The sequence below is a fragment of the Cyanistes caeruleus genome, chromosome 10, assembly GCF_971803275.1.
Source record: "Cyanistes caeruleus chromosome 10, bCyaCae1.hap1.1, whole genome shotgun sequence".
Classification (NCBI taxonomy): domain Eukaryota; kingdom Metazoa; phylum Chordata; class Aves; order Passeriformes; family Paridae; genus Cyanistes; species Cyanistes caeruleus.
In genome coordinates, this window is record NC_141710.1 from 10,029,302 (window position 1) to 10,046,129 (window position 16,828).

Consider the following 16,828-nt stretch of genomic DNA (forward strand, 5'->3'; position numbering starts at 1 on the left):
ACTGAACACTGCAGAAGACACTATTTAAAGCAGGCTCAGTTAAAGATTAATTCAATTGCTTTACCCAATTTATATTCTCTACCTAAGACTCCTGGACATCAGGAAATGAAGCATTACGATGCTTTAACAACCTTCTGCACTTGCATCTACCCTTCATGTTTCTATTAGATCCTCTGCACCCATTTAAAGTATAAATTCCCACTGACATAAATGGGTTTTCCATGCATGTAATTAAAAAAATCATATGCAAGAGAGACTCTTTGCTAAGCTGAAAGCAGCCAGTGTCAAACGCCCTGCAGTGAGTGCTGCCTGAGGGCTGCTGCCGTCCTGCACAGCTCATCCCAACTTGCTCACAGCAGAGCCCACAGCAAAATTCAGCAGCTTCCTAAGTACAAGGCAGGACCTTGCCATACAGGCACATTTTGAAACAGAAATGAGCACATGCAACTCTCCAATGTTAGAACAAGATTCGGCCGATAAAGTCTTGTTTCGAGGTTTCTGCAAGCAGTTTACTCTTCCACAACTCCAGGATTCATCTTTTTCTTTTTTTCTTTTGTTTCTATAACATTAAACAAGTAAAAAGTAAAAAACATTCTTCATCTTTACATAGTATATTTGTTGGGTTATTAGTTTATTTAATGCATCTCTCAGCAAGCAGACTATCTATATATAAATGTAGTGAAGTGACTAAGTTTTGCCCCATGCAAAAGTCACTTGTGTCCTTTTGGTTCGTTTTATGAGGGGAGATAAAAAAAGAGAAAAGCAATCTCTCAGTTCACAAGACAAAATAAGTAATGCTTAAGGATAACAGTAGAAGGTCTTTAATAAAGCAGTAAGAAAAAAACCCTCTGTGCTTCTGACCCAGATGAAAAATGATGGAAAACAGCAGGCTGGGGACTAATGGTGCAATTAGCTTTTCTCACTTGTTTAATTTGTTTCTTTATTAAAGTTAATGGTCATCTTAATATTGCAGGCCTATAAAATGATAATGAAGACGAGGCAGCTAGTGGATATTTACAGCTGTACTCAAAACAGTCATCCTTGATGATTCTATAGATGCAAAGAGAACACTTTTATTAAGTTTTGTAAGTATAGTGAGGTGGTTTAAAGAGTATGTGCAGCATCCAATCAGCTATGGTTTCAATAGCCAAAAGAGCAATAAACATTCAACAGGAGTAGGCTTTTTTGATTATTTGTTAAAAATTTAAGTAAAACACAAGATTTTTAACTACCCATTTATACCACCTGGATTTTACCATCCCAGAGAGACTATAGATGCATTTTCAGCCATTTTGGTCAACAGGACATAATAACAGTAAAGAGCACCTTGGTCTCTGGGTACTGACATGAGGGACAACATTCTTGTTGCATTTTGTCTGGTTCAGTATGAAGACACAAAACCAACCCATAACAGTAACACAATTACAGGGCAGCTGAGGGAAGCCATTTGCCCACGCTCCAGCGACACAGAGCTAACACTTAGGCATTGGGGACCAATGAAGGGGAAGAGGAACGAGGCTGAAATTGCTACCACCAAAACCATCCTCTATGGGCTGTTTGAAACTGGCAGGATAGCTTTTTTCTGGATGTTGAAGGGCCCCCAGGCCCAGCAGACGCTGTACCCCTGAATGCTCAAGCAGTAACAGATTTGGCCAGGCTGATTATGATGGGACACCAGTGGAAGAGGCTGCATGTACCAGAAATGCTGGGGAAAACAGCTTGGGAAAGTCTGGTCTACAGGGAAAAAAGTAACAACATTCTAAGTTTTAAAAATACAATGACCAATAAAAGCAACAACACAGCATTACTAAATTTGCTATAGAGGCATGTAGGATAGAGTAGAAATGGGGTATTTTGCAAGTATGTGGTAAGAGACAGTCGTGCTGCAAGGCCTTAGCAATCAAAATTAACAAGGCAGAAAACCAAAAATAGGCAGTAGTATCTGAGAAGACATTATTCCTAAATGACTCCCTTACACCAGGAATTAGAATCAGACTGAGGAGGGCAATTTTAAGACAATGTTTCGATTTTTTAATATGTATCCCAATAAGAAACATTTGAATTCTAAAAATCATAATTAAATCACAATCAATCTTACTCTCACTCATCTCTTATTCATCCTATTAGCTTATTATGAGTAATCTCCAATGTCCTAGGGTGACTTTATGATGCTTAATTGTATCCCTATTCATCTGTTTAGCCCTTACAGACCAAACTTCCAGTCTCTGCTATGCTGCTGTACATCCTGCAGCTCAAAGCACATGAGACAATTTCATGTGCATGGAGATTGATTTGTAGGGCCCACAGGTGCTGGAATTGTCTCTAATGGTGAAAGCTGCTTTTGAGAAAAGAAAAATGGGAGAAAGACAGAGAGACAAAGGGAAAATGCAAGCTGTTGGCAGCAGCCAGCAAAGCCAGAAGAGCAGGAACAAGGGCAACAGGCTGTGGCTTTGCTGAAGGGGCCAGAGCTGTGTTTGGAGGGCAGGCACTGTCAGGGTGTCTCAGGCACTGCCAAGCTGTCCCAGAAAAGACCCCAAGTCCAGTTCATAGGTTGACAAACATCAGGTATCAGCATCAGGTGTGCCCCAGAGTTACACCAGTCAAGCTTGGTGTCCAGCTGCTGACACAGTTGTACTTGGTGTACAACTGGTGCCACAGAAGCCCAGCTGTGGCCCTGGCCCCACTGTCATCACCATCCTGCAGCCAGCTTAGTACAAGAAACACTTTCCTCTTGCTTTGGGAGTGAAGCTATTAAGCTGTTCTGGAAGACCAAACTCCATTTATTTATGTTACTTCTTGTCTACTTTTAAATCTCTATCAGTATGTGCAAGACTTGGTTTTACAACACTATTACTCTACAAATGACATTTATACAAATTGTTTAACAAGACTTTCATCCATCTTAAATTAAGATACACTGTCAGAAATTCTCACATCGTACCTTGCACAAAGCCTGAATTAATAAGCTCATCAAATCAATCCAGTAAGACAGGCAAGCAATGACTATCATTCCTGTACATACCATATCACTAAAAATATATTTTCCCATTTCATTAAAGCTTACTCTTAAGAATATAATTACTTGCACTGTTTATGTTCCTTTCAGCCTCCCAGGCTGCTGAGAAAAGCTTGTCCACTGGTGGGAACCGAAGGAATAAGATTGCCTGACCTGAAGCTGATTATTCAGCACTGACTTCACTTTGAAGAGTCTTCCAATAAAAAGGGGGAAAAAAAATAAATAATTAAACCTACTACATCACTTTAAAAATTGAAGACAGCATTTTTAACCTCTGTCCTTTTAAATTACTGCACCAGTGCCTGGAAAAGCTACAGCATGAGAGAGTCATTTAGGCAGCTCCCTTTGTGCCACCACCATGGCTCAAAGGGACAGAAATCAAGAAACATTAGAATCAATATAAGCTGATTAGGACATTAAGGAAGAATAAGCCATGCAGAACTTGAACAAAATCTGTTAAAAGGCATGGAGAAAGCAGGAATTTCTGAGTAGAGAGTAACTAATTTTCTGGAGATAGCCTAGATTTTGCGTTTCCATCTGGTGGTACTTAGTGCTGGGATAAGTGATAAGGAGGTTTCCATCTGAAGCACAGGAGTGTCCCTTTGACATGAAATACCTACAAGAAGGACAGCCACAGTCTAAAAGAAATTCCTAGGATCTGAAGAAGAATAGATGCTTTTTTATATACACACATCTAAATCACACTCATACCAGAATGGAAAACATGCTCTAATAAAATAAAATAAAATAAAATCAGGACCTGGGACTGCAAGTGTGGTCCAGCTACTAACAGAAGATTTATTCTCACTCTTTTTTGCCATTCCTCAGGAATGGGCGGTTTAGCTTAAGCTGAGACCTGCCATTTACAGGTATACAATAAGCCAGTTGGGTTTTTTCATTCTTTGTAGCAGCTGCCAGCCTTAGCCCTTGGTTATCCAGCATTCATAAATGCCACACCCATTGCAGGGAAGAGGCAGGATGCACATGGGTCCCCAGTGCTAACACTATCCATTTCTCCTTCTTGGGGAAATCATGCCCACAAGTCTAGAAGGGTGGGAAGGACAACAAGCACATCAGACCCAAGCAGGCAGGTGCAGACATGCAGGTACAGAAGGAATGAGTCTTAAGCCTTCTGTTACAAGTAAAAAATATATTTGCGAAACTATGATGACAACAAAGTTGCATCAGATGTAGAACTGGACAAGAAAGAAAAGCACTCTAAATCTGATTAATTGTTTAACTTTCCAGATTAGGTGGGGGTTCCCCTAGATTACTTCAAACTAGATATTTCCCTGCTATTCTTTAAACTATCCCATTGAATTACTAAATGGGATTAGATCTCAGCAAAAAAGGGGCTTTTTTCTTCACGATTTAGCAGCTAACTGCAAATGAAAGCAAAAACAGAAGCCTGCCTTGTGATGAAAGGACAAGTAAAAGAGCAATCACATCAGAAAACCAATGCCCAGACCTCTAAACAGCAAAGCAATTCTATGTGTCAAGTTTCCATAACAAGATGGTGCCAGCTGAGGCTTATGTTAAAACTGTGCAACAAAATTAGATGTCTGGAGCCTCTGTCAGACAAATGATGCTATCTCATTAATGGGATTACATAGAAAAATTGGAGGGATTTCAGTCAAGAGGAATAAAATTATTAAGGATCAAAAAAGTGTGACTCATGAAAGCAAGTAGAAACTGGATGCTGTACTCTTGCCTGAAAAGCCCAGGTCTCAGAACCAGACAGGCCTGGTGGTACCAACAACACTACAGCATCTGCTGCCTTACACCCAGAATAACAGGAATAGATCAGATCTGAAAGAACAAAAAATCATATTATAAAATTGTAGCTTTTTTATGGTGACATTACTATTGTATCAGTCAGTAAAAAAATAATAATCAGAGGGGAAAGAGGACAGGAAAATTAATTACCTATTAACAGCTGGCAGGAAGAGCACATTTAGTCAGGAAAAAAAGAGGAGGGAAAAAAGCGGTTATGACTACAGAGACTGGGTAAAATAGAAGCCTTTCAGTTATTAACGGGAAAGGATTTCTTAGCCACAGGAACAACATACACATGGAATCATCTTCCCAAGGCAGGTACTGAAAATCACAGCAGCTGAATCACCTCAGGAAGGCCTGGCCACTACCCCAAAACCACCATCGTAAGAGTCCAGCACTGACAGGGGGTAAACTAGCTTTAGGGAAAGGGGAGAAGAAGAAACAGTGCAAGAAGAAAAACGTAAGTGTTGTGGTAGCAGATGTTCCTTTGTCAGCACTACTATGCTATACTGCAGGAAAAATAAATTAATAAATAAAAGAGATCTAAATATAGAATGAGATTCTCTTCACTGAGGGGTTCAACGTCTCTCTGCAATTCTTTTCCAACTGAAGGACTGTAAGTTGAATAAAAAGCTTCATTTAAATTCTATACACATTCACAAAGATAAACTGATTTCTGAAAGCATTATTATGCCTGACCTCTCTCACTGAAGGTGAAAGCCAGATACTTTGTGAATCATTTTGATCATAGCTAATATTCCCTAAAAATTCATTAGCTGTCAACATAAAGGACAAAAAGTATCACCATGGAAGAGCAGATGCTGCGAGCTAACATACAAAGCATATTAGGGTTGCTTCCCTCGCACTCCTCTGCATCAGCACAGGGCAGCTCTGCTTCAACACCCAGCAGCAGAGTCCTGTTCCTGGCTATTGTGACAGGCAGAGTGTCAAATGCTTGGGAAGTGACACTTCCCAAGAAGAAACTTAGCTGAGGAAGTGCCAGGCCTGGAGGTGTCCAAATACAGTATGCCAAGAGAAGCAGGGGAAAGCAATTTCTTCCAACCCTACCTCACTCAGATGCCCCAGCAGGGAAGAGTGTGTGTGCACATGTTTGTGTACACACTGTGGCAGGGAAGGGGTTTAGGACATTTAATTGCGCTTTGGATCTTATCCAGCACACACAGCATCAAGCAACAGCTCTCCTGGAGTTAACACTTTACAGAGCAGGGGAGTCTGAAGCCCAGTTCTCCCCATTTCCACTAAGACCCTCGAGGGCAGGCAGGGTGAAGGGGAATCGGTGGCCAAGCCCAAACTGGCAGCACAGGCCAGACTGGTACCCAGCTCAGTCTGCAAGGCCACCCATAGCCCTGCAAGGCCAGGCGAGCTCTGTGATCAAGGAAAATGACTCCAAGAAAAGATGCAAACAGAGCAGATTTGTTCCCTATTTTTATATGGTTTCTTACCACAGAAGAAAACACTTGGGGCTCTTAAGCCATCAAACTTTTCAAAAGAGGAACAGCCTTTGCAGAAGCTCTTCTTTGATGTAACTGGGCACTTGTTGCTTAACCAAATCAAGGTATAAGTATCCTGTCCCACTTTTTCCATTTTTGTCTTAAAAAACCCAAAGAAACAAAGAAAAAAAAAACCCAACCAAACTAACCTCGAGATTTAAGCTGCAACACTAGCCCTTATAGAAATAATGTCAGTGTTTACAACCAGCAGTTCATCACAAGCTATTAGAAATCCTCCACAATTTGCATCATGACATGTAACCCAAACCTTTTCCCCCTGAACACTAAAGTTTCTGGTCAGAAATGCTCAATTACTTTTTTGATTCAGAAACTTTATAGTATTAGTAGCAGTTAATGGAATTTCCAGAACTGGAAACAACACCATAGTGTTGGTTACTTTGGGCTCTTTAGAGTTCTCACAATCACGTGGGACACCTCCACAGTGGGCTCACTCCCTCAGTTTATATTTCTGAGTACCTTGCATCCAGTGTGAGTCCGGGTCTTCATGAGGGGGGTTGTGGTGCACAGCTCAATGGCTTCTGGCTCATGGAAGATCACTGTCGGGAGAGGCTCTTTACGAAGAGTTAGGACATTCAACTTAGTCTTTAACATGGTCTGAAAGTGCTAAACAGAAAAAGAAAATAAATTACCTCCAGTTCCAGTGCAGAAAAATGAGAGTTAATAATAGGACGTGTCTGTTTGTTTCACTTGCTGTTCAATGTCTCACAAGCTTTCCTGGGGAGACTTAAAAAGTTCTATGACTTGAAAGCATTCACTACTATCAGCAATGTGGAGACTATTTTTAATTAAAAAAGATATATACAGACAAAGTGAAAGGATTCATTACAATTCACATTTGTTCCACAAAGTGTCTAAATTCAACCTCTGATCATTTGCAAGTATGTAATAAAGCTGTTCACGGACCCAGTTCCTCTACTTATATCCAAAGGGAGGAAGAACAGGGGATCAAAGACCATTAAAAGAACTGTGGATTCATCCATCCTTGCTCTCCTTCCTCTGTACTTACATCTCATCCCACTGACCTTTGTAGATGTTACCATTCCCACTGAGCTGAATCCCTCATTGGTTTACCTTTGTCATGTGAATTTCATATTCTCTTCCTTTGTAAGCAATAGTTCCTGTCGTCTCCAATGTAAATGTCACTCTTGGTAGCAATGAATAGATGTCACTCAGAACTTGCCACTTTCTTAAACAGACTCCCCAGGCTTCAGTGAAGAACTATCCAAGTGGACAGTAAAGTTATCAAATTAAAAGTTTCTCAGCAATTGTTTAAAGTGAGTAAAGTCAATCCATGAAAGACTTCCAAATAAATTTTGTGGAATCAGGGGAGCCAAGAGAAAATTTTTAACATTCAGATGTTTCTTTGAACTGACCTTCATTTGAAAAACTGAACATTTTCACATGCTACTACTTATCTAAGGGAGAAAAAACGCAGATATGAACCAAATGAAGGTGGTAGCATGCCACAGCACTGTCTAGTGAAATATGACTTTATCAAAACTTCCTAAGTTGACTCTTACCAAGCAGCAGTTATTAGATATATGTGCAATGACTCCAGATACTTATATCAAAACTAAACCATTTGTTCTGACTTTTAATAGGAGAGTCTTAATTTGCTTTGCAGCCACCCCTTTTCTCAGTCTCCACTTTACCTATGCAAGGCAAACAAGCATTACAGGGTCTTGCTTGCAGAAAAAGAGATGCTAAGTGATTTCCCAGAACCATGCAAGAAGTCTCTATTGGAGCTAGAAAATCAACACAGGTCCTTGTTGTTCAGTCCTGTATTTTTGATGAAGAGAGTGTCTATTCAACATTTTATTTACACATAGTGGATGAATCAACTATTTAGATACTATGCTAAATAGGTTTTCTATGAATTTTTGTGGATATGAATATTCCTTTGAAAATAAAGTTGCTACTAGATCATAAATATTTTATCATGTGCCAACTGAAAGCCTGTTGATATACTTTTGTAACAGTTTAGTTCTTAGTTCGCCAGTGTTTAGGTCTAATAATTGTTATGCTGCTGGAAGTACAGTACTTCAAACACTTTTAGATTTGTTCAAGGTATATAAACTAACAGTCTGTGAAAATAGTGCTTATTTACCTGTTTTACACATGAAGTTACAGCCTGTTAACAGCAATACTTTAGGGCCTCTGTGGTGTTTGTGCAAACATTCAAGTTTTCATCCCAGTGAAGCACTCTACTCATACTATTTTTCATCTGCTTATATTACACATTACCCCATTCACTCTCCCAAACACAGCCCCAGCAAAAAAGTACTCCATTTAAGATGAGTGTACATTAAAGAATATTCTCTGACATGTTTCTGAAGATAAAAGAGCTCTTTGACAGCTAGGATTACTAAACTGACTGAGAAAACCTACTTAATTTTACCTTTAGGTTGCAATAAACGACCTTTTGTTTGGAGTTTCCTAGGCCTCTCCAGTGGAGTTGCTAGCAAAGGCTGAACAGCAGGTAAAAAGCCATGATGAGTACAAAGCATGTGGAAGGTTTGAGATGCTGTTAGAAGCAGCATCACTGATTACCAGCTGCAGTGCTGGGCTTGCTGGTCCCACTGGCTAACTGCTGTCTATTCCAGCTTGACTTGCTTTTATCTATCGGCTCTAGGCCTGCTAACCTGCTGCTGAGGTTGTATTTTTGGGAGAGAAAATACGCAGCAGGCAAAGGGTGCTGGAGCTCAGGCCCAGAAATGCACAGGTCACAGCGATTTCTCCTGCAAATGATCCCTTTTCAAGCCTGGGGAAATGCTGCCTCCAGGGCTTTCTGCTGCTGTCTTGTGGATGCAGGGGATAAGAGAGGAAGGCAGAGATGGAAAAAATATACCATTAACCTTAAGTCATACTATCTTCCAAATGAGCCAATTTTGGATCAACAAAGAGAATGATTGTGAAATAAGCAGGTTGAAGAACCTGTCCTAGCATTTAACTTTTCCCTTCCTTGAGTGCTGAAAGACCTCTATTTCCATAAATGATCTGTTTAGAGGGCTTTTCCAATAAAGAATGGTGATTCCATTAGACAACAGATGTAAAAAACTCCATTTAGCCCTCCTGAGCAGTGAGCTTGGACCTGCAAAATGGTTCTTCTCCTCTGCTGCCATCTCTATAAACTTCAATGGGACTACTGACAGAAAGGGCACAATTTGACCAAAATGAAGAAAACTGTGGTAAAGATCTATCTTTTTTTTCATGTCGTAACAACCACATATACAATATTAAACAAGGAAAAGCCTACTCTGTGCCTTACAAAGGCAATTCAATACTTGTATGAGCAGCAAGTTGGAGCAGTTGGGTGCCAAAAACACGAGAGCACAATTGGCAGCAAACAGCTGATTAGTTGCCAGAGAAGTGCAGAAAGGATTGGGGGTGGACGCAGAAATAGCCTTTGCTTTGGCCCACAGGCCTAATGCAGACCACACTCTGCTCCCTGCACAGGTCATGTGATGGCTGCCATAAGAAAATCAAATCTCTGCCAGCAGACATCACACAGGGAGCCCCCAAATAAGCACGTTATTTAAACACATGCCTAACTTTCACTATGTGAGCAGTCGCAGTAAAGCACACGTGGGTAGTCAATGGGATTATTCATGTGCTTGAAGCCAAGAACAGGATAAAGTGCTTCGCTGAACCCATTTCTTGGGTTTCCAGTCCAAACTGGCATCTCCTGCAGAAACTGTTGGCAAAAGCTGACCTATAACAGTAGCCAATGTATTTTTTGAGACGAGGCATTCACTCTCCACTGCTGTGAACTTGAAATTTTTCTTTAAAGCGCTTTAAGTTCACAAAGTTCTTGAAAAGCATGACTTTGGCAACCCAGCAAACAAAGTGAATAAAGTTCCAGGGAACATTATACCATTCACATTTCATGTTCCAGAACTACTAGGTTAATTTAGTGGCTCTGAAATTCATCATCAGAAGATATTCTTAGCTGGCATGATTATACCAACAGCTCAGAACTACACATCACTCATTATTTATCCATTCAGATAGTACTACTGATATGACTTTATATTTGAAATAAATGCAAGGAGTAACATAACAGTAAGAAATTGGCAGTAAGTTTAAAAATACCTTGAGCAAATGAAAATACCTTAAATGCCAAGGAAAGCATCAGACATAAAATTAGCATTGTATTTTCCTAGTTGCTGAACATTATATCATTCAGAGCAAAATTTAAGTTTTTACTGCCAATAACACTCGACAATTATCTTAATGTAAAACCATGGTTTTGCTTGTTCAAGGATTCAAGTTCCATCAGTTTATTTCGTTTAGTTTACCCATCTTAATGGCATCCTTTCCCCTGCAGAAGAAAACCAAATGGTGCATAACTGGTAGCCCAACCCCATAACTGGCTAAGACTGTCACTACAGATTTACTGCCTCTTGCCTCCTTGGTGACCCTCAAAGTGCTCCCTATTTCAATGAAAACCCTGCCATCACTAACACTCTTGACTATCAGTTAATTGAACTTAAGAATCAACAACTTCTATATTGTTTAACATATATTTTGTTATCAGCTCAACAGTCATACATTACCTCTAAATTAACTAGTTCAGAGCATTCAACTTGCAAATTTTACAAGCTGCATATTTAGTTCAGGCACAATTTCTGCTGAAGTTAAAACTAAAAATTAACAGCATTTGGATCCTGTTTAGTTTGTCAGCAAAAATACAGTCACTTCCAGAACTCAGGCCAAATATCTTGGATAAAATAACTATGATTCCATGCAAAGAAACATGACTTGGAGGAGAAAATAATGCACTGAAATTTGGAATAATAATGGTCATCTTCAGGTCTTGACAAAACAGTCACTGCTGTTCATGACACTAAGTATTCAGCAGCCAAGCCTAGCAGATCTTTTAATTTTCCTGATGGCAATAAAGGCCCAAATTCAAAAATCTAAGAAAGGATTATATATTGGATGGGAGTATAAAAATAAATGTCAAGAAAGAGGGGGCTGTAATTGTAATTTGTAATCCAGCAACAGGAGTTAAGCAAAATAAATAAAAGCAAGAATTAAGCAAAATAAATACATTTTACAGGTTGACTGGGTGGCAACATGGTGACTGAAAGAAAGGTCTTCAGCACCTTAGCCCTCATCTCCCATTCTCTTTTAACATCAGTATTACAATCAACACATGACTGCGTAAACTGGCATCACATTTCCAGGTGACCAGTACTTGGCCAATTTTGCCAAAGATGCACATTGAATACAAACCCAAAAATGATGGGATATTAACTGATGAAAAAGAGTTATTCTAAAACTTCAAAGACTCTAAAAGAGTGATCTGCCAGAACAAGAAGCAGTCCTCTGGGCAATTCATCCTTCTACAGTACCTACAAAGGAATTCCCAGATGAAATCCATGTTAGTGCATCAGCAAAAGAAGAAGGGAAATGCAAAAATAAGCTCTATAATTTACTATTTCAGCACAAGTACCTCTCTACCTCTGAAACCCATTTAGTTCTGGAATGAACCCAGAACTTTTCAACAGCGTCCTACAGCAAGACAATGCCGCCCAGGAGAAGAAAGATACAACCAAGTGAATTGAACCGCAAGAGAATTTTAGAAAGTATAAATGTTCCTTTTGGCCTGTTCCCAGTGGAACTGACTACTAGTATATCCAGTCAATAGGTACAAGAGGAGATGACAACACAATAGACCTTTGGCACTATGGTTACCCCATGAGCATAACTATGGTTACATGAGCACAGCTGTGAGCTGAGGACCACCCAACCCCAAGCCTCCAGCTTTTCAGCAAGGAAAGAAGAATTCTGATCTATATGAAAACTGATCCATTTCAAGGCTTTGTTTTGTTTAAAGCCAATCTGTCCAATACAGATAAATGTCATCTCTGCTCCATTTCTTGTTAAACAAATAACTGCTAATACAGTTTAAATGCTTTCCCTCCCCCACATTAAACTACATTGTGCTTTATTTATTTATCCTTTAGTAGCAGTTCATATAAACATTGTACTGAACACTGCAAGAAAGCCCTCTAAAGAAGGGATGGAAGCAATTTATCATGATAAAGTCAGAAATGATCCCATCAGCAGCTTACTCTGTAACACAAAACTGACTGGCATGCACAAACCCAAGACCATGTCACAGCTATACTCCAGCAGATCCATCCCAAGAAACCTTCTTGAAAGCAATCTAACTCCAGAAAACTGGTTATTAAAAGCTTATCTCATCTAGCATCTCAAGACCTATATCTTGCCAGCCTATCAAAACAAACCCATTCAATTTCTTTCAGGTAACAGATGCTATTAATGTGAAAAATCATTAATTATATCTGAAATTTCATTTGTCAATCACAAAGTGGCAACATGTGGAAATGGCAAGGCAGGCTTGCCTGCAGGCACCCTGTGATACATTTTGTAAGCAGAAGAGCTTGGACAGGCCCATGGCATAACTTGGCATAACTCAGTGGGCTAAGGCACGGCACCCCCAAGAATTTTGGGACAAAGCATCTGAGAAATGTTCCACAAAACAAAAACAAAAATAAACCAAAAAAACAACCAACCAAGCAACTTTTGCCCCCTCTCTACATGTCCAATGACCATGCATGGTTATACATAAGAGACTCAGCCAGTGCCTGCCACCATTTCCCCTCTCGTGTCCCCATGCTACTTCCACCCTACCCAGGAGACAGCATAGGAGAAAGACGGGGTGGCAGAGGGAGTTTGGGCACAGAAAGGAGTAAACTTCATTTTACAGGATAAGCTCTAATCTTCATGACAGGACAGCAAGAAGAAGATGGCATCAAAGCATGACAAAATACACAGGAAACTAAAATCAGCTGAGAGTCAAAAAGCATCAGCGAAGATGCTACTGGATCTTTGCATGCAAGTACGAAGAATTATTCCATCCCACTCTGACATCAACTTCTTGGGAATATTCTTTTTCCTGTGGTGGCAAGACATATCTCTTAAAAACACATAATTATCAAGATTTCATAAATAGAACAGGCACTCCCTATCAATAACTGTGATCACACAGCTGCCTGTGAGACAGTGCTCACATTGCCTTGTTTTCTTACAAGTTTGAAGAATTTCTGTTTCCTCACAATTTAATTCATGTGAAACGTTTTGTTCTCAGACCCTGTGTACTTCAAGTTTGCTCTGGCTGAATGCCCCCGTTGTGTTGCCAAGCTTATGCGATTCCGATCAGCAGGATTGCTGCCCAAAAAAACACAGTCCCAGATACAAACACCCTCCAAACTGCAGGGAACTTCAGAGCCAGATGAGAATTTCATGACTGATCCTCTAACATCTCTCTACCATCAGTCAAACTAAACTAAACCCCAACCTAAGCAAATCTAAATGTACAGGATATTCAGAGACCAAGTTCCCAGTTTGGTCACAACTGCTCAGAACCCAAAGCCTCACTACAGAGATTCCCATCAGGGCAGGACGGAAGGAGTCAATATTTCGGAACACTCAAAATCATGAAAATAAAATAAGACCTCCCTAAGACATGAGTGGAGGAGGAAAAAAAAAGTCACAGTACCACAGTAAAATTCTTTCATCAGTCTCTACATTACACTGCTTAAATTCCCAGGCTAATATTTCAGTGGAAATTAGGCATGTTGGATATAAGATGAACATCTAAATACATCTGCTTGGATTTGGGCTTTTACATTCTTTTACGTACTGATGACTTACATATATATTGAAATAAGCTGTAATTTCCAATGCCTGGTGTTCATAGCATATATATTTTATAACTTTTTTTAGAATCTATCAAAATAAAACATAAAAAATCTTCACCAATTTATCAACAGAGCTGCTCTCATTTTGGCCCCAGAAATTACTGTTAACTCTCAAATTCTAATAGTTTTGTCACAACTGAACTAGTTCAGGAATTTTAAACTAGATTACAGTTTCAAAGATACCAGAATTTCTCAATGGAAGCAGAAGAATTTATCAGCTCCAGCATTTTTCAGGACAAATGGCAGTCAAAATACAAGTCCGAGACAAGGCAAATGGTTTGGGAAAAAAAGAAAAAAAAAAAAAAAGAGAGAGAGAAATAAATTAAGAAATAGGAGCTGACAAGAAAAGAAAGAACAAAATAGAACACGCAGCAGCATAGATACGTCAAGTTCATTCTCTTTGATTTTGAGCTGACCCCTAAGCTGCTTTCCAACATATTTTTCTCCTAACATGAGTTTCCAGTACATGTATTATTCGGTATAGTTGGCCCAATACTAAAACAATGGAATCCTGCAGCATGAAGGCAGCTGTTGCTTTTTCAATTTGCCCTTGGAGGCTTTCCAATAATTTCTGTGTCAGAGGATGCTTTAAAAAGTTTTTTCTCTTCACTCTGTGCCTGGCAAAACAAGCCTGCCAGGCAGCCACTGCATTCTCCAATGCAGCCCTTTCAAAACCAGTGTTTCACTCTGTCACTCTTCTTCATTTTTTGCCATAAATCAATAACTTGGTATTTTCTGAGACAGGGATAGGGACTGGGTGACAAAGACACAAAGAAGGAATCTGCCCTGATTATTTGCTAGAAGTAACACCTCAGTACTTTGGAGAAAAAGTGTACAGACTCTTAACAAAAAAGGTTATGTATTGCTTAAATATAAATCAAATTAATTTCTGGTCCAATTAATTACTGTATTTACAGTTGCAAAGTAACAAGAATCCATTCCTTCCTCTAAAGCTATTTTATCACTGAGTCCTTTGATGCTAATGTACAGCACTGCCTTTTCCATCAGAACCACCCCCAAGATTTAAACCTGGCATTCCTGAGGCTCTCTGAGAAGGGGTCCTCATATTTCCCACAGACACAAGCCTCTTCCAAGGGAATGGACCTGCATCTTTAGCATGTCAGCCTTTTTGGGAAAAGGCTTTTTGTACCCCCTTTTTGTACCCCCTCAGCCCTTGCAAGGGATGAAGAAGAAGCCTGGTGGCTTTAGCCTTCCCTCCCACCACATGTCCCCACAAGCACCATCAGTGCTTGCCCAGAGCATCCCCAGGGAGCTGTGTCTGGCCAGCACTACTGTCCCATCACAAGGAACTTCCCCAGCCCTGACTACACTCACAGGCATTTCATCTCCTGCAACACTACTCCTTTCCCACCTCCAACAGCAAATTATTCACCATGGGGGAACTCTGCCAGGCTTTATAGCTATACAAATCTTTGAGCAGACAATGCAGAATATAGATGAAAATTGGGTCCCACTGCAGTGCAGATACATAGCCACTACCCCAGGGCAACTTCACACAGTAGTAGGTCTTTCCAATTCTTTAAGCCATGAATAAAAGTAGTACACTAGAGAGCCTACATCAGAAATAAGGGATTCTACAGAAAGTGATCAAAAATACCTTTCTACAAAGTGCCTCATTAATTCAGCAAAACTTTACAGTTGGATAATTGACAGGATTTGCATCAAGAAACCTTCACAAAAGAAAAATCACACCAACTCATTTACATTCCTGTTTCTCCTACAACTACCCTACTTGTTAAGCTGAGCCAAAACAACCAGATGCGAAATTACTCTGCTTTGTCCAGTTCAGAATGAGTCAAGTAAAATAGCTGAGAATGGTGTTCCCCTTAGTTAAGGCCAGCAGGGCCCATGGGCAGGACAGCCCTCCAATATCCACATCCTCCAGATATAAAGGTTAAATCTGCATAGCGTTTTCAAGGTTTTCCAAAATTAATCTATTCTGATGCTTCCATCTTTCTGGTTTTCAAAGGACAATTCCTTAGTGCTTGACAAGATGGAGATTAAGCTTCTAACTTCTTGCAGTTTAGTCATTCAAACTCAGAGATACTCAGAAACTCCAGCTTCTCTATAAAACCTCAGTTTCTTCCTCTTTACTTGTCAGCAAAGTTCAGATAATTTTGCAGAAGCTTAACTAATCCCTCAGCTGAATATTAAGTTTCAAAACGCTAGTGGTTATACATATATATACATATCTACAGTTCTAAGAACAAAGAGGTGGGAAAAAACCCAAGAAAAAAAAAGCAAATCCCTCCAGAAAAGAAATAAAATACGCACCATGAGATTCAACCAGACGCCCTTATCCCCTCAAGGCATGGTTAATATACTATCTGCCAGTACATATGGGACCAATTAAAAAGAGCTAACTCCTCACACAGGCACTGCAGCGTCACTCTGGAGGAACCCACAATCCATTAAACAAACTCATTCCAAGTAATTCCATTCTGGAAACACGTGCTCATTCATAACCAAATCCCAGTCTTTAGGAATCTCATATGCCATGAAAAAAACAACCCTTCTTCCACAGAAATCTCTGGCAAAACAATCTGAAGTTCAACAGGAACAGAACAACCCTCAACTTTACTGCTGCTTTACATGTGCTACTACCTGCACCTACATGAAGAATTACTATCACTTCTTAGTGAAGTAACTGTCTTGGTCTTAATTTCATTGGCAATGTTGAAGTGTAAGTGCACTGAATGATGGAAATAAGGAATTGCTTAACTAAAGGAAACAGAAAAGTTTGAAACTAT

At 39.8% G+C, this 16,828-nt stretch overlaps 1 protein-coding gene across 4 annotated transcripts in view; it reads right to left on the bottom strand.

Annotated features, from left to right (window-relative positions):
* Positions 1–16,828, bottom strand: part of PID1 (phosphotyrosine interaction domain containing 1) — an 84,540-nt gene that overhangs the window by 44,750 nt on the left and 22,962 nt on the right. For 2 of the 4 annotated variants that reach the window (XM_086844901.1, XM_023933187.2), the window contains one exon: positions 6,781–6,927. The exons of 1 other annotated variant lie outside the window; for it this stretch is intronic. In XM_086844901.1, the coding sequence (XP_086701027.1) occupies positions 6,781–6,927 (147 nt within the window). Of the gene's footprint in view, positions 1–6,780; positions 6,928–11,685; positions 11,705–16,828 lie in introns of those variants that run through there. One more of the 4 variants, XM_023933190.2, reaches the window with a different exon arrangement.